Genomic DNA, 19,588 nt, shown 5'->3' on the forward strand with positions numbered 1-19,588 from the left:
AGCACGCTAAACATGCGATTCTAATGCTGTGCTCAAAGAAATGGACCAATAATACATTAACAGCAGGTACCGATTTCCATAGTGACCAAAGGCTATCATTCCGGCCATGCTTTATTTTCGATACAGTGGCCAACACTTGGTACTTCCGAAGATCGGCCAAATTACCCAACGGACCAATAAATCCACGCAAAAGCCACTCGCAACTAGCGCAATGAGCAGAATACTTAATCATTCCTTTCCGCTCTCAGAAACCCTTAACAGCAACCAATTCCACAAACCTGCAGCGGATGGTGAAGAAAATGGCATAACACCCCAAAGTAACGTCATAAACATTCTACGTAATATAACGAAGTGCCTCTTTTAACCAATTCACAACGTAGTTTTGCAATTGCAAAATGAATTCACAATCAAGAAAATATGTTTCAACAAACGGTAAAAAAGTACCACTTCTTGGCCAAGTTTCTCCAAAGAATAGCGCTGAGCAGCATCCAGAGTAAAAGGGGAATAAAATCAAAACATACATTTACCAGAAACTTTACTGCACCATTTGCAACTGATATGCAATTCAGGGCAGCATCCACTTTCGCCGTACTTTCGTACGGAAAGAAATTTCCAGTTGAGTGGAAAGCGCGTTCAGTATCCTGAATGTTACAGAACGTCATAAAAGTAAGTCCAATACTAGAGTACTAGCACAATTGGATGCATTTCCACGAACATGTTGAACCGGAGGAGTCGATGTGGTGCTACTGAAATGCAAATATATCGCAATTGAATAACTCATTAATCTCTCCGCATGTTCAAACCCGGCTTCCCGCTCCATTCGGGTGTGTGGTCTCATTGTTTCGAACTCTACAATTGTTCTGCATTTTGTTCGATAAATTGAATTTGCGCATCGGGAAGCGAACATTTTGGTACGCATCCCTGTCATTGTCGTTACGTACATGATTGCGTACATTGTAATGTGTTCCCAGAACGTCATTCGTGGTATCGCATGTAATAAAGTACTTGGAATGTGCAAATTAATTGCAAACATGTGTTCAGAATTTAGACATAAAAAGATAGATAAAAGGTTAAATAGAATTAAACTTTTATTCCAATGCCAGTAACGCACTCAAACGTAAGCTTAAACTACAGTTTCGGACAGCTGCCCTACCTGTAATGTTTCGCTATTGAATATGTCAACCAGTTCTAAGAAAATATTTCAGAACATTTAGAACAACTACACCTACGACACTGGGTTCAGTGCGATAAATTCGCTCTAGCGCATGGGAAAACTTACTCAACCGGTAAGTTTTTACAATCCGTCCCTCAATGCACTTAAACCTTTCGTCCACAAGCATCCATCGCTGATGATGAAGACAGCATAGGAACGTTCCGGTGGTTGAACTCACATTTCATTACCACCTCAGCGGTTCTTATAGGTCGGAGCCCTCAACATTTTCCACAATTATCAACAAACGACTCCCACCAACCGTTACCTGCCATCATAAATTCAATGAATCGTCTGCCCGGCTTAGTGCAGAACAAATTTGCCCCGTTGTTGGCATTGTCCTTTGCACCTGGATACCTTCCAGAAATGTCGGGCTTACGGCGCAAAGGTTCTCCGTAGCTACACGATCACCGAGCCCTGATCCGCACCTCTGCACCAGGCACACACGGTCAAGTTTTTAGTTCATCAAACCTTCCAAGTGAGAATTGAACCTCAGTGCCCATTGTCGTGGAATGAAGGTTCCCATGATTAAGATTAATAGAATGCTGGCAAAACTCGGCTCATCCATCACTGATGGCGAGAGAAAAACTAAGACCACTGTTTGCTGTATGACCTTTTCGGACGGATTCTTTCTGTTTGCAGGAAGCATGGTGTTTTATTTCCACTCCACATGGCTAAACCTGAGTGCATAAAAAAAGTAAATATGGCTTGCTGTTTGGTTAAGAACCCGTTTATTATCCACCTTAAACCCAACTCTGGAGCAATGAAATTCTACTTCTCATTTAGACATTCAGTGCCATTTCAGCGAATCAATTCAATGTTCGCATGCTTCATAACGCTAAACCGTTCCGTAAATTCTCTGAATTTGTCAGTAAAATCACCTTAATCCTAACGAATAAATAAAAACTTCGTAGTTCACAGTTTCAAGCGTAGCTAAATCGACTAAGCTTACTAAGAATGTAATGTAATACGCAATACCAAAAACCACGAAACCTACACAATCCGATCAAGAACATTAACGTGAGCACACAAATGTTGAATGGATGTAAACTTCAATTGCAAAAATGGCAGCACTTGTCTGGATTGAAATCCCATTACCCATGTGCATAAGCATTTATTCCCCGTTCTCAGAAACACACTCGAACAGACACTCGAAAACACGAAACACGTCCGGAGGACTACGAATCGTACAAAACCAATCGGGATCAACATACTGAGCGGGGTCGCGAATATATATACAAACATTATCACAATACGAAACGAACCGAACGGCATACGTTACTCGAATCGATTACTCGAGCATCGCTTTTACCACACCCAAAACATTCTATTACAAGCCCAAAACAAGCGATTAACTACCGCTTTTACTACGAACAGCCGTCTCGAATGCCGGTCAATTGACAATTTCACCGATGTTGGTTTGTGGTGGTAAACGATGCAGGAAGATACCACCACCAGTTCTTTACGTAATTGGATGACTATTAGGTACGTGTGAAGCGTCGTATCGATACCGAACATTCTTCGACCGAAGTTCCCGAAACACAGGAGCATAGCTTTCAGGGTTTTAGCAACTATCGCAAACAATTTATAGCGCCATTATCGTTTGCCTATTTCTTGTCTATGTCACGCAGCAGCTCCTCAGATTTGAGTGTGAAATGAGGTAAAGGTTTTAAAGCCTTGTTGAATTCATTCTACGAGAAACGATCATTACGTCCGCGCTGTTATCAATCACTGTTTTAATCATCACTCTCAATCACAAATCAATGTAGCGTCAGCTGTCACGGTACACTTCAAAAGCCCAAATCAACCGATCAACAGCTGGCACTGGCGAAAGCGAAACGTTCCGAAAGCCTATTAAATAGCCGATAAAACTGCCCCAATTAGCATAAAACTCTGTTTATTGAAATTTCCCCGTCGTGCCGTCATAATTTACACTCAACGATAAGAGGTAAAATATTTTCCAGTTTCATACCTTTTACTTAGCGTTAATCCGTATTACTCATACTTAAGAAACCCTTCTTTTGTGTGTATGTGCTTTGTGAAGCTTTTTGAGTGGCACCAGGACTCCCGTTAACACAAGTCCCATTCCCAGCGAAACCCAACCAGAGGGAGAATCAGTTGTGTAGGAATGTCTCGAATCCATGCCAATCGGTAGCTTCCGCGCAACAAAATGGCACCGGCAGAAGCAAAGGACATTAGGCAGAATGGCGTAATTACATTTGATGGTGCAATACGAATACGGGAGAGTGTGCCATATTTTCTGTGGCACATTTAAGGGCACGCTAGTAAATCGTGTGCCAGATTTGTTGGTTGTAATTGCAAAGTCGCGAACTCTTGTACAATTATAGCTAGCCTTATACTATGGAAAATTCATTAGTGGAAACTTTTAACGAAATTTTACCTTCATTGATTGAAGTGCTGAACGACTCCTTTAAACTTCGCGATCCAAACGATAGTATGGAGGGACACGTGTGTAACCGTAGCAAGTTCATTTTGACAGCTTTGATTTTTTTCTGTTCTCTCTTAGTTTATATGAACTATTTGTCTTATCAGATACCACTATATGTATTATTTGTCATTAATCTTTCTTCACCACGCGAAACATCATTCAGTACGGTTAACAAGCTCGTCTTGGTTGTCTAACTTATTTCGCGTCACATACAGCCATGTCCCAAAAGTATCCAGCGTCACCGAGCAAACATAGAAAAGCACCCAAATTAACCCTTTGGGATATCCGAATCATTATTTGAACGTGTGGTTTCTTTGCTGCTGCCGGTGCTCTTTAGGGCCACTCACTGATTACAACTCGCACACTCCGTTACCGGTACGCTGCTCGCAGAATTAATGAACAATCTGGGTTTGGTCGCAAAACAAAAACCCGTAAACCGTCGCACCATCTTTTAGTCCTCGAACCATAAACACATCGTAACCGGGGGCGCGTGGCACGATAAGTGCTAAAGCTCAACAAATCAGTACCACCACCGCCCTTATCGCCCTTACTGTGAGTCTGTCCGATGGGAATCGCTACGCTCAGGGCGTAAGTTTATTTTTATTTCAACCGTGGTGGACAAAAAAATCATTGACTTTCCAACCACACACACACACGAGAGCCTTTACATTGCGTGATATCTTGCAGGGAGTGAAAAACGGCAAACACTCCGCTCATTCGCCCATTTTTTGTGCAGAAAGTTCATTAGGGACGGTACAGTCAAGCACACACAAAAAATATTATAAACATCAACGCACGATCCTACCAACACGCGACGCCAATTAATTTCATTCCCCAATTTGTCACCAATTTTCCTCTCGTTTTCACATTTCACGGACCATCCACCTGCTCTGTTGGCACTTGATCATTATTTCACAAATAATTTTAGCAAAAGTGTTCCCGCTTTCGTTGGCTGTTTGTGCTACCGTACAGGCAGGAATCACCTTCCGGCACAACCGGAAATCGGTTTTTCGCCCACTGAATTTACGGATGCATCTCCAATCTCCACTGAAAGCACACCAGAGCTACGCGCCTCAAACGTATGCTAAAAATGATTTGTCCCGGTGTGGTGCACATAACTCTGCTATCGGTAGCTCGGAATAATCACTACTCCTAACAAACTTCGTTATTCGCCACCGGCCTCGTTCACTAGATAGTTCGATCGGATAGAGCGTTGTTTCACCAGCACTAGCCCAAAATTGATTGCGTCCAATCGCGATCGGTTAACTTTGCGGAATAAATTGAAACGCCTGCTGCCGGTTTGCCACTGACCGTGATGGAACGCACCGTACACACGGACTCTCGCTAACAATCGGAGCATAATAAGGGTTCTCCCTTTTTCCTGGCAGGGAAATTTGGAAGAAACGCGAGAACGAGCACGAGACAAAAACAAAACGCTTACTAGCGTCGATTTAACGGCTGCCTGATCGTACCAACGATCCACCACCGCGATGTGCCTTCTCTCCGGGGCCAGTTTCTTTCTATTTATCGAAACCACATGACACGGTCGAGCCCGTCATCCGACCGTCACCATCCCCACTCATCTATAGCCCGGGCCCGGTGTACGTAGCATAGCATAAACGAAATCAAAGCATAACATGAGACAAACAGAAATAATATTTATATGTGGAACACGCGCTTCCCTCGCAGTATCCCCGCAGTATCTAAACACAGTGTAGCATAAATAAACCACTCCTTTGTGTGTTTCCCCACGAACGACCGGCCAACGGTTTTGATGCGGGAGAAATGCAATGACCAGAACGACTCTCGGACCCTTGGCAACAAGGCAAAAAACACAACAGTGGTTCATTCATATCCAACAGAGCGACTTCCGGAATTTTTTATCGATGCAATCTGTACGGTGCATATTGCAAATAAAGTAGCTTACTCTGGACAGAAGAGTCCGAAAAAATGTTTATTACACTCAAAGTAGGGTTCAAAACTAGCTACATTAACTAAAAGATATAGGTAAATTTCAGTGTGTACGACAAGGTGCGGCAACAATTCTCACTACAGAGAAGCCTTAGATGATGGGCAGACTTCGATTAGGCAACAATGAACAGGGTCGAATTACAAAACTTTGAACGATGACTGGTTTGTTTTGGTCTGGAAAATCTTTCTGAACAACAAAGTGCTTTTCCTGATTTTCTTTACTAGAAACATGAGACTTGCTGTTGCTTGCGTAACTGGATGAATGCTTGTTTCATGTAATATAAGTAATACTATACTACCAACCTTTGGTTAAACCTTCTTCAATATGCTATCACTTAGCATATCTTGTTTCGTACATGCCATGATTATTTTTAAATTATGAATTTAACAAATAGAACATAGACGAAACTCCTCCAATTAGTCAACCTCACATGAGCAAACATTCAATAAGTTTAATGGAGTTCGCCTGTAAACTAATCAACCTTTTGATAATATAAAAACGCTCACAGCTTCAACGGGAATGTTCAATGAATTATGGAACAATTCCAAAGTGCTTGGCTTATTGCTGAACTGTAGATGACAGCTGGACTTTTACTGCTGGATTTTCACCGTTTCAGAATGCATTGAAACTGTGCTTTGGAACTGATAGTCCGGAATCGGAGCACACTTAGAGGTATTCTTTCAAATTGAGCCATGCACCCTTGGTCGGTATTAAACTGCATTGCAATTCCACACTCTATTTTATATAAATATATGGCATTCAAAGACTCTATAATACAGACTACTATAAAATGTAGTTGTTAAGATGCCTCACATGACGTCAAATGTCATCTCAACGTTAGTTGACTAGCCTAGTGCAGGTTGGCAACTCTATTCCATTGAGCAAACATTGGTATCATCATCAGTGGAGAATTTCAACCAACAAACGAGAAAGCTGTAATTCATGCGTTACTAATTTCGAAACCCCTTAGGCGCTGTTTGCCATTTACACTGGCGCATACCGGGAAACATCAATAACACCGTTGGACAGCAATTGGGCAGCTCATTAAAGACAGCAACATCTTGCCAAGCCCGCCGACTCGGGCTAGATACACACATTTTGCCCAGACAAGTCACAACCACACAAAGGACTCACAATCTTACTTCCACCCGTTCCCCGGAAGGTGTGGCTGACGCTCCCTTTCCGTCCCATTCTAGATAGCGAACGCTGAATCGACGAAAGCTTTCCCGCTTTAATAATTGGCGGTGAGCAGCGGGGCTGGTTCGAGTATTTGGTTCCGGAGGTTGTGTGCTACGGTTGTGCGATAAATGTCAAACGCTCGCCGGCAACTATCGAACCGTGCTTCCGCCTACGCGGTGTGCCCGATATTTCCACCAGCACTTCCGAAAAAAGGGGGGGAAATGTCACTCGGCCTGCCTGCGCAAACATGATGCGGAGCCTATTTACCAGAGACACCCACCAGGTACTTTGCTACCAGGAGGATCCAGATATTGCCTACCCCGTCGCTAGGATGGGTGAAACTCGATATCGCAGTGCGCGTTTCTGTGCCCTCACAAGCTTAGCAAAGCTACAGTCACGCGTGACGCAGAACGGTTCCTACGGAGGGTTCGAAATGGGCCAGGGGGAAACTCGTAGGTCACGGTTCACGAAAGATCATCCCTATCCCTTTCCGCTTTTTCGATTCGACGATAGTTTGAACTTCCCTTCCGTTACCGGAAGCGAAACGGAAAGTAACGCATTGAAACTCCAATTTCCGCATGAACATTACGTTGGCATGAATCAGAACAGGCAGCGTGATGGAATGGGGGTGTAAGAACTTGTTGCGCTGCTCAGGTTGTTTACTTCCGGCCATAGCGACAACATCCTACCGTTGTACGTTAAAGCTTCTACAATCCTAACATCACTAGCTGTAGTTTTGTATTTAAAAAAAAAAACCCTCATCATAACCAACGAAAGCTAGAGTTGTTGGTCAACTTGTCAAACCAACCGTGTCATTGGTATTCACGCCAACTAAACCATCCTTCCGTTCTGTAAAATTCATTGTGTGATAAGTTCCGGACCGTCCGGTTCCAACCATGGATTGTTATGGGTCAGAGATAATGGAACAAATTAGTTCTCTTGTCAACGCGTATAGCGAAAGCATCAGTATCTCCAGCACTGCACAGCAGAACGTGTTCTTCATGTTCGATCCAACCGTCTAAGCCAAGAGATATTATTAGGGCCGTCAGAATTAGCACAATCAAATGAGTTTCATTCATTCGAGGAAGCACCTACTGTACGATGGAATTGCAAGAATAGAATAGTTGTCCATCTCCTACCGATCGAAAGGTGACTCCTTCTGGGCAGTAAATTGAGTCGTCAAATTGTTGCTGTCAAGGGAAGATAGAGAATCACTCGCAATATTGTCCATTTCCTGAAGCTGTTAATGGATCCTGTTTGACGAAAATAGGTCCCACCTTCGAACGGGGAGCTCCAGCATTAGAAACACCGTGACCGATAAAGGTCAAAGAAACCTTTCGTTTAATGAAGTAGAAATCGATTTATATCTATCAACCGACCTACGTCTTTCGAGGAAAATGGCAAATTTTAAGAAGGTTAAACGTTAAACAGAACGTTGCTTACATAGTGTACAAAAAAGGAACCTCGCGTGATGTACGTCATTTGCTAAAGGTTTAATAATTGTCCATCCAGCTTTCAAACCTTCTTTCATTAAACAATTAGAGTTGATTTACCATTACCTTGAAGATATTCACCCTCAGACTAAGCTTGAGGTATTGCGAACAATCAGCTCATTTACACTAAAGGAATTTAATATTAATCACATCAGGCGAGCATTTGATATCTAGCGATTGCCTGTTACGAGCGTTTAGCAAGTGAACTCACCTTCGTCATGCATTTGTTTGGCAGCACATTCCGCACATTCGGCACATTCTGTGCATACGGCGGTTTGCTGCGTTTGCTGTTGTTGTTGCTGCTGCTGCTGCTGCTGCTGCTGCTGTTGCTGCTGCTGTTGTTGACTAGTGGAGACGGGTTGGGAACCAGCCTGGCCTTGGCCTGCGGTGCCCGTTTGTTGTCCCTGCTGGCCAGCAGCAGCTCTGGCTGCCAACATGGCAGCCCGTTGCTGCTGTAGCCGCTGGATAACCTGGAGCTGCTGAATATGTTGTGCACCGAAGACATGCCCACCGAGTGCTCCACCGAGTGCATTGTCAAGCAGTCCACTGCCGTCTTTGTAGCCCTCCGGGGGGCTCAGCGTGGCCTGGTCGACAAACTCGATCGGCGGAGCAAACTTCGGACTCTGTGGAAGAAACCAACGCAGCAAACAAAGACAGATGTTAGTATGGTGTGAGTATACGGGCATGTATTTTTCAGTAAAGAAGTCTTTCACCGTACACACTGTTCCAAGCCCTTGTTCTGTGCGGAATCGATCACACATTACTTATTCGTGTGGATGTTCAATTTCCAATCAAGGTGCAGCATGGAAGGATAGTCCATTCCATCTGCCAGTCAATTTTTCTTTGAGCGTGAAACGCAACAATCGACGGCACTAGTAGCCTGACGAACCGTGTAATTGTTCGGTCAGAAGATTGAATTGTTGCCTTCTTTGAATCGCTATCTGGCTCCCTTTTTAACTGTCTCCCGTTTGTCTTTTGTTGGGTGCCGGGAATCAATGTCCGGAACGGGCCGCTCCCAAGCAAAATACCTCTATGGAAGCAGCGTAAGACTTTCGATAAATAGCTTACAACTTGTCATGCGATAAATCACAGCCGATTTGAAAATTCCACCCAGGTAGGTAGCGATTTTCATGTCGGAAAGCTAAGCAAACATGCAATGCGGTGACGTTCAGTTCCGCATACCTTCACGAAGATTCGCTTTTTTATCGTACGTAAATAATAGAAAGCGATATCTACGGCAGGACCGGGACTGTGTGGAGAGCGATTCTCCATTACAATTCAGATGAATAAAATATCATCTATTCACGCAGACGGATGCAATCGAAACGGATCAGCAAATACCATACGGTATGTGAAAGCCATTGGCACTCCTGTTAGAAAAGGCTATACAGCGAAGACACGATTTTGCATCTATTTTCGACGGCGGCAAAACGAAAATCTGAAGGTTTTCTTTTCTGATTGCAGAGGATCTATTAGTTTAGAATTATTCGATTGAAATATTGGAATGATTCTAGATTTTGAAATATCCGACAAATCTTCATTTTAATACGGGATCTTCTATCTTTCACGATCTTGTTCTACCGTGTATCATTGCAGGCTGTAGAAAAATTCACACCTTCTACGAATTTGAACTGAGATTGGGTGTGACCCCAAGTTCTGTTTTAAGGACCTAATGGGTAGCAACCTTGTTGTCTTTATAAAACATGATCCTAACCTCATCTTTCACAGCAGTACCAACGTCACGCACTATATAAAATAATTCGTTACTGCCCTTCCATTGACGGTAAAATGACAATAATAAACCACCAACATTAGCTGAGCGGGGTCTTAGCTCTCTTAGCCTTTAAATAGCAACATGCCGGCTCGGTTCGGGGCTGAACCCCCCAATGGAGAAAGTCATTTCTAACCCCTACCAAAGGCATGTTTAACCCATGAAAATATTGAAACCATCCAACATAATGGCCCCGCGGCTAATCGAGCCGGTGACTCCATCCACAGGCCGGCGACCATTGAGCTGTTGATTTTGCACGCATAACCCTCCATCGTGCATTAAGGGGAAAGATATTTTACATCCTTTGTCACACTTTTCCATCTCCCGGCCGTCAACTTGCTCAAGAATGATAATGTGTCTAAGATGCCCCTGAAAATACTTTACCACTATTTACGTCCCACCGCATTCCGCACAGTTCCGTCGCTCGTTTAGCAACAATGCCTCTTTTCCGAACTCAAGCATTATACTAACGTGAACTCGTTCGGCCACCATCAGCGTCTATCCCTGCAGTACTTCGGCACGCTATTGTTATCCTACACCGAGTGGAAGTGGACGGGGTTTAGTGCTTTCCCTCCCGAAAGCTCCACGTCCAAAAACGTCTATTCCTGTGAAGATGTGGAGACCTCTGGAAGCTTCCCATTCTGTCATAGCATGTGCCGTATTATGCTCATACATGTATTTATGTGCGACCCGTTGTGTTTGCGGTTCGTCTGAAGCAGCCACGGGTAAACCATCGTGGTAAGGATCCTTTCGTTTCATGCCTGGCCATTGATATGGTACGAAGGTTTGTCGGCCTATCATAGCGCGGAATTCTGGGAGGTGATTGCTCAACCTCAGAGGACATCCTTCCCCTTTCCAGGCGAGACGATGCTGAACTTTTCTTTTCCACCCAAAGAGCTCTATATGAAGTGGCACGAGAAGATGAAGGGTATAGCCATTGCCCCGTGATGGGACTATTTATACCACCGTACAGAAAAAGGTAGCAAGGGAGAAAAGTCAACCTAGACTAAGTCAACGAAACCTGTGTGTGGTGAATGAAAAAGCTCCATACCATCAGAGCCTGAAGAACGGTGACATAAATCGTGCCGGGGAAGCTGGTACTGCGGGAAGTTCTCGTTTGGAGGATAATTGAACGACAAGCTCTTGTCGAAACGATCCAATAGTTGCAAGAACGTAATCGAAAATGAAGTCGAAATCTAGCAAATCTCTTCAGTTTTCACTTTGTTCGTTCATTCATTGCTATCGAAACAATAGCCCGTTAGCACATCTATGACAGGTTGTCCTCATTCGTTGTGGTTAAAGAACTACTTTTGGAGCAGGCAAAGAATAAGTGGAAATAACAAGAACCACCTTTATTACCAATCAAAAATATCCGATTCGCTGGAAAACAACTAATGCGAAAGAATTGCTCTTACACTGAAAACGATGGTTGTAGGCGTGCGTGAAGTTGTGCTCTATGAGCAGATGTATTAATTTCATCTTTGCGAAAAGTCGTAATCGATTCTACTTCTATGAAGATTCAAGCGTCATAACTTTTTGCTTAATTACGTCAAATTTTAAAGGATATCCACTAGAAACGAACGGGGGTTTATAATGTAGAGTGTATGGAGCTTTTTTTTTTCAAGTCAACTTATTCTTGAGCTTTCGTCGGTGGGTATCAGTAGACCAAGAGGTCCGTATTCAATGTTGTACAAGACGTTTGATCAACGAATCTCTGTGTTGTTGTGTCGTGTTATTCAAATTTCATTCACAGCAGCTTGCTCTTTAAAACTTCATGAAAATGAATGTTTTACGCTGCCTTCCTGGAAATGTTAATACAGAAACTCCCCAGCAATAAGTTTATCAAATCAACCTAATTCCAAAGCCTGACCTCCAACCATACCGAGGGCTTGCTAAAAAGGACATTTTCCCAGAAGAACCTTTGCCTTTATTTTAACGAAGCTACCGTCATGGACCTCTTCCTTCCATGTTTCTTCCCATTGTGCACTGTTTCTAAAACTCCAGCCCACGCACACACACACACCCACAAAACCACCATCGGGAATCTCTTCGTGTTTGCTATGGAAATGAGCCGCTCCATTCGGCAGGCCATTCAAATTGTTAAGCTGAGCTTTAACCGTTGCAAATACAGTTCGCTCCGTGACCTTCGGAAACAAGCACAAACAATGTACATAATCAAATTATTCAAAGATTAAAAGATTTTGGTCTCTATCCGGGCGAAGCTCTTCAGCATAGTATTTGGCACGAACGGTGACCACAGTTATGGGATAAAAATCATAACCTGCTGGTGGTGCAATTTGTTCACAAAGACTAAAAGGAGTTTTTAAAATTGAAAGATAAACGAATTTTTCATTTTTCGATCACATAATGAGAAGGACGAAAACTGTGTGGAGAAAACTCTTGGCATCCTGAAAAATCATTAAGGCACCTTAAACTAATCGTCATTTTTACATTTCTTCCATACAAAATTGAATACATTCTCAGATGTTCTTTCAAAAGCAAAACAAATATCTCTAAAAATAAAAAGCAAACGGAAGAAGTGACAAACATTCTAAAATTTCACTTCATTTCCGCTTGTCAGAAAGCAGCAGGCACCGAAAATTTCATCAACAACATCACGGCACCAGTGTCGGCACCGTTTGCCAAGCCATGTGTGCAAAGGTTATGCCGCCCAGTGCACGTACAATTTATTCATGTCAACCGTTGTCAACTCGGTAGAAAAAGGTCACCAACATCTTCGGATGGTACCGTCGCGTCGACTTTCAATGTTGCAGTGCAAAATCAAACCACAGGTCTTGTGTAAATAGTCTGTGCTACTTCGCGACACCGTAAGGTTACCGCTGCCATATTGAAAATGCGCGCATGAATCATTGTCCCGCAAAGTTGTGACATGTCGGTGAAGGAACATCGCTCGTTTTAACCCGCTCCAGATGTTTACTCTCGGTGGTAACCTTTTCTTCGCCAGCATTATCATTATCCCCAACGCAGCAGCTTTTTAAAGCAGTCATGAACTAAGGCTGAACATTTTTTTTTTAATATTTTCTATAAAGCTTTTACACATCAACAGTTTTTGATATATGATTCAATTCTTTCTACTGCAGATAAAAAACGTCTTGTTGCATGGTTTGCCTTATTCAATAGCTCGAGAAAAAGTCATCGGAACTAGCTTCGCTTTTGACTGAAATATATACTTAACATCTTCCTTGTCACCGCAATCATTTTTGTTGAATGTGTTTCGACCAAAAATATCATTCTACTCCATTTGCTTGTACCAAGAATCGCACAAAAACGAAACCAACACGCCTATCAACACCATGCCCACAAACATACGATAGCAGTTCTCGTGTGGAGGACCCATTACTTTCCCTTCTGCGACTCCTTCCGACCACCTGAAACCACATGTAAAGGTGACAAAAAGTCACATCCATTTTCACCTGCGGAAGAGCTATGCAAAAGACCGCTGTGGTGGCCTAAAATAGCACACACCGGCATCAAATCGCTCCCTGGTTGATGAAAGTACAGCTCCGTTCCTCATATTCTCAAATAGGAGATCATCCACACCATTCTACCGGCTCGCCTGCCTCACTGGCTGGAGGCTGGTTTTTGGGGTGGCCCGTGTGTTTATGAATATCAGGACACAGTGTTGGTGTTTCGCAGATGGTGCCGTAGCTTCCAGGTAAGATTATATTAGCACCAGTTTTGTTGGAGTATAACTGGCGCATCTATTTTCAGCACACCGCTCGGAAATGTGCTAAGGTAAACATGATACAATCGTTGATAGCATCTCCAGCTCATGTGTATAATCAGCGTGAATAAGTTTAAAATGTAATACTATTGCTAACAAATGTTAAACTATAAACATTTTCGATTTTAGAATTAAATTAACGCTCTTTCATTTGTATTCCAAATTGTCTAAAAGCTATGAACAAAAAATTTAATTATGATTTAAGATTTAATGCACTTTGAACCTATATTCAAAATCCCGCCAATTAGGCCTGAACTAGGATTAAAAGCTTTGCATAGGACTGTACTATTTCATAATTCTACCTTCTTCGTTATCTCGCATCAGTTTATCATGGCACTATGAATCCGGCCGCTCTGGAGCCACAAATTTGCCGGAAGAACTTTTTCCATCTGTAAAATAAACAAGAGCACGACCATTTCATGCAGTCTCGCGCAAATGACGAGTTTTAGTACCGGTTTACTCATTACCGGATGGCTCCAAGAAATAGGAAGTGACTCTGTTTTTCACGTTTAGGTCTATAAAATCCACTCATTAACCTATTTACTCCACAATGCTCGTTCACCTGGTTACGTAAAAAGAGCAGATCCCGGCATAAAAATAATTAGTGAAAACTTTTCCAAACCCTATGTTATGTAAGGTTGATGGGTTTTTGCTAGGTTAGGGAGATTTATTTTTTGGACAGGTCAAACCGTGTAGCCGGTAATGAACGACTCAACTACATGGCTGGATGGAGTTCAACTCCCAACTGGATACCCTATGCAGGGCTACTAATTCAGCTTTGGGTAATTCTGGACGTAGAACTCCAGGCTAAGACTAAATCACGGTTGTGGAGTTAACCAAACCCAGAAGAACAAGATATGCTGAGTGATTAAAACTATAACGCTTGGATATTAAAACTATTGAAGTTAAAATGATGCACATTAGTTTTCTTGTTTTCCAATATTTATGCAAATACTTTACAAAACGACATTAGAAGGTAATTCCGTTTACAACTGACAGTATTACAATGTATATCGCAAAAAACGGCTCTTCTCATACTGCATCTTATTTGTGCATATTGATCCTTAGAAACAATTTATGATAATTCGAAGAATTAATTAGAGCATTTCCCATTAGAGCAACACCCGACCAATAATGAGCAATGGCCTTCAAAGTATATCACAAAAGCAGCAAAAGCTGAACCGAAGAACTATTGTAACATAACATAAAATAGTATATCCACCAACGTAATTTGACATAAAAAGCAAAGCAAATCAGTGTTAACTTTCTTTGATGTCTTATGTCATTATTTACAAGCTGAAAAAAGTCATACATTCTCCGGTTTCAGTTTGCTTCATACTCCCTTACTTAAACATAATAATCGTCGAGAATTACTTTTCTCTTTCCTCACGGATCTTTCATACACTTTGTTCTTCAAACAAGAACCACAACTTGGTACTTTACGACGAAACACCAGACCTACATTCCTTTATGATCTACGATAATGTTTACATGTTTACATTCTTAATTTTTGAAAAAGTATTTTTTTCCAGGAAAACAACCGATGCTTGGCTACTTCCGATTTCATTGTAAGGATTACAAAAGCAATGAATGCTACATGGCAGAGAGGCATAAGCTCCGGATCACACCGGTGGGTCATGACTCATAACTTTGCGTGTTATTTCCATCCCACTGCCATGGTGCACGGCCCAACCTTCACTCACACTTTGCTGTGGCAGATGGTGTCCTTTTGCAGTTTGGCATCGTAAAAAGCAACCGCCAAAGCAAGGACGAACGCCTGGACGTTCAGCAGTTTGACCCAGTTACGCCACATTACCGAGGGATCTTAGAGCAACCACCACACACATCCTCATCTTTATCGTTCGTTTCGGCGGTGTCAGCAGCGTTGCTTAATCCTACAGCTGGCAGCTTCTGCATACTCGGGACCGGGACCCATGCAATCCACTGTTGCCAAAGTGGACACATTAAAACGCGATGCCGCATGATGGAAACGGGAACCGTATGTTCACCGTTTTGACTCACGATGGTTAACAGAGAGGTGGTAGGGAAGGAAAAAAAAGCTCTCGTCTGTACTCCCACGGCCAGGTCAAATGCACTGCGTCCCTTCCTGGGTTGTCGCTTAGCAATAAACGACCCTATCGCCTAAAAGAGCAACCATAAAGCTAAGGCTTGAATGGGATATAATTCGGTCGACTAAATAAACGAAATTGCGATTTTTTTTTGCCTCACACCTCCACGTCTAACTACTTATACATATACACGAGGGCATAAAGAAAACGAGGCATATCCGTTAAGGGGAGTGCAACGAATGATATGTACTTTGCAAGTTTCTACCTTGGTGGCACAAAGCTTACGATAGGGCAAATTTGAGCAGCGACTATGTGACCTTTCTGCCTACTGGGAGACGTACGAGTTGGAAGTCAAATAGCATTGGCAAATGTAAACATAACAGCTCCTTCCATATTTGTACCACAAAATACACATTGTTATAAATGGAGCAAAGTAAGCACATACCATGACCTTAATGACAATACCTCAGATGTCTACGATAGCTCTCAGATATTCATGCAGTTGTTTGGTATTTTCATAAAGAATTTGAGCTGAGCAGCTGCATTCACACTACACAAATATATCCTTTCACGATGACAGTCATCTACATTTTCGAGCTGTCAATTACATTGATAATTACTATTAACACACTAATTTTAGATTCTCGGTCAACAATAAATTATAAAAAATTCGATGGAACTTCAATTCTACTAAGTTCTTATAAATTTCAGCCAAGTAATGCAATCAAAATAAACTGTTGTTAAGCGATCATATGTGCAACAATATCAACAATTAATTCATCGAATCATCGAGTTTTGTTCCAAAAATAGTTATTTATTTAAATTGGGTAATATTCACCCAAAAGTATGAAACATTATTTAAAAATACCTCTCAACAATATGAAATTCCTGCAATTTCCCATAGGCTTTCGTGTCCCCTGGTGCAACTGATTCCATTTATCAATCAACCAGTTTGTGGAAAATATCAATTACAGCCAGCCTGTCCTACAGCACAGCTCGCCAAAGTTTTGAACAAAACGGAAGCACTATTTCGCCATAAATACCATTTTGTACCGTTGCCAATTCTTATCTCCTGTGCGCTTTGCACCTGTGCATGTACCAGTGTTTTCCAACATTGCTCTCGTTCCCGTGCGAAAATGCACTTCGCCCGAGGGCAGTGAACCGACAGGGAGTGATATCGTAAAAAACCGTCTGTCGTGTACATACCGATACAGATTTGGTTTCGGTTTGGAGAGCATTTTTCTTTTCAGCGTTATTTCCTACAACAAAATGCTCCGAGCACGGCACCTGGGTAATCAGCTTTCACCCGGGAGAAACAATGTAACGATGCAGTGCAATATTGTACAAAATCGTGCTTCCTTTGTACCAATATAAATGCAGAACTGTAAAAAAAAGTCAACAGAAGGCAAAACGAGTTATGGCTAAAGAACCCTTCCGACAGGTGAACGGATAAAGCAGAGGGTGTGAACATTCTGGGATAAAGCATATTGATTTTCGTTTCCTTTCCATGCCAGAAAAACAAGAAACATTGCACAAAACAACCACACCGAAAACAGCATCGATTCGTGTGGTTTGACGACAGAGAGTTGCCAAACATGTTTGGTATGTTCTCCGGTCGTTTTTGTTTTTGCACCAAGAAGTTTTACTCTGGCAACGGGAAATTCTGCATGCCGAAACGAGTAAACATCGGGATGGAACCACCTCACCGGAGCCGGGAAAGTGAGCTAAGCAGTTTTTACGGGCGATTGTGGCGAAAGATACATTTTCCCATAGCAAAAACACAATAAAATGTTGGCCAAACTTGAGACAACTATTGTTTGCTCCACACAAATCAGTCGGCTTATAAACTCTCCGCGTAAAAGACACCATTTTTTCTACCAATTTCTCGGTATACATCATGGCGAAAACATTCATTTATGCTGACGAAGCGACTAGCCATTATGTCGGAGGCGTTAGAAGGACCTTCATAGATCGATCTTTCTAGTCTTCCGTGGGGTTTAGCATCCACATATAGGGACATGAAGGCATTATGAAGGACCGCATATCATCCTAAACGTTAAAAAAGGGCTTATTGGTGTGTTGAACCGTGAGCATCAACGTGGCGAACCTGTTTCCCCAAGAGAGCATCCAGCAATGAAGGTTCGACAGCGAACATGACGGTGGAAAAGCCTCACGATGAAAGTTGATTTCAATCGTTCTGCCTAGCCCCAACCGTTTCCTTGCGAAAGCTGGCTGCATGTCGATTTGTACGGTTTTGTTCCACGTTTCCATATCCATGTTTCATGCATGCTGTATGCGGTCCCTAGATCACCCACTGCGTATACCAAGTGAATTTACCACATCGTTGCGTCCATGGTGGTCTCTTGGGCACACGAAATAAAGGAATAAATCGATCGACGAACAAGCGACAGAGCAAGAAACTCACGCTGCGCTTACCCGCACACCGCACCGCACGGACGCAGCCAAAAAGATAGCAATCAAGCACCAGGCGGCTCCATCGTGTCTAGAGTCTGGCTGCGGTTTAGGTTCGTCGGGTGGGTGAGGTTGACTGTTTTATTATTTTTTTTTACGATCAAACACCGTTACCATGGCAGACCGTGCTATTGGCAGGCCGAATTCAATAAACATGTCCCAATTCCAATTTGCGACAACGGCACCACACACACTCACACAGCCATGGGCATGGGGTTTGGATCTTCGAGCAAAACAAAAAGTCGAAACTCGCAAGGGAACTGGGTAGCGAAGAGCGTTTTACCTTAGAGCAGAATTCTTGCATACTGCAGCAAAATGTCCACACAAATCTTTCTTCGTGATCGGGATGTATGGCATTACGGGTACCATCGGCTGGAAAGGGTTTCAAAGCGGACAGTCCAAATAATTAGATTCCTCTTTCCTGACATTGCATCGCTAAAAGCAAAAACCTGCAGTACGCCAATACCGGCAGTGTGCTGGTGCCCATTCAAGACGGAGGGCAAATTGAGTGCAGATCTATAAATGTGTCCTTTCACGAAACAAACCACCAAAGCCATATGAGATGGTGATGACTCCTGGTAAGCTCTAGCAGCGCCGTTATACAGTCGTGCGACTTCAATGAACATTACAAGATCTCGCCCAGAGCGAGAGAGAGAGGGAAAAGAGCAGCTTGAATGTTTGTGAAACACCAATCCCCCAAAACAAGACGATGGATCAATGAGTCTTTTAAGACTCGTGCCTCAAAATAGCACACCGTCACCTTTTTGGACATCGCACGCACACCAACCTTAGCGGCAAACACATAAAAGCTCGTTAGGTTAAAGTGCCATTGAATTATACCTCATGCAAATGGAATCCGCCCCCTAATGTCCTACGCTAACAAACAACCGACCGGGCCTGGGCCGTGGCCCAGGAAGACGGTTGATTTATTGGATTTACCAGCTACGCACTAAATATAAATTCACGAACCCCCCCCGAAGCAGTAAAAGCCCACGTGCGTCTTCGCTTGATGGTGTGCAGTTTCGGGCGTGAGTGCTGCCAAACGAAATGAACGAAGCGAAACACCGTACTGTTGACAAGAACAATGACAGTAGCAAACTACGGGTGCTTATTATAGAAAGCGCAAATTCCGTCCACCACCAAGCAAAATATTCATCCAAAATATTGGCCAGCACAAAGGGAGACAACTTTATACAAACTACTATCCATTAGAATGAAATATTCTCTA

At 42.8% G+C, this 19,588-nt stretch overlaps 1 protein-coding gene across 1 annotated transcript in view; it reads right to left on the reverse strand.

Moving 5' to 3' along the window:
- Window positions 1–19,588, reverse strand: part of LOC128719096 (uncharacterized) — a 39,105-nt gene that overhangs the window by 11,192 nt on the left and 8,325 nt on the right. The window contains exon 2 of the mRNA XM_053812717.1: window positions 8,515–8,926. Coding sequence (XP_053668692.1) covers window positions 8,515–8,926 — 412 coding nt within the window. The remainder of the gene's footprint in view (window positions 1–8,514; window positions 8,927–19,588) is intronic.

The sequence above is a fragment of the Anopheles marshallii genome, chromosome 2 (assembly GCF_943734725.1).
Source record: "Anopheles marshallii chromosome 2, idAnoMarsDA_429_01, whole genome shotgun sequence".
NCBI classification, from domain to species: domain Eukaryota; kingdom Metazoa; phylum Arthropoda; class Insecta; order Diptera; family Culicidae; genus Anopheles; species Anopheles marshallii.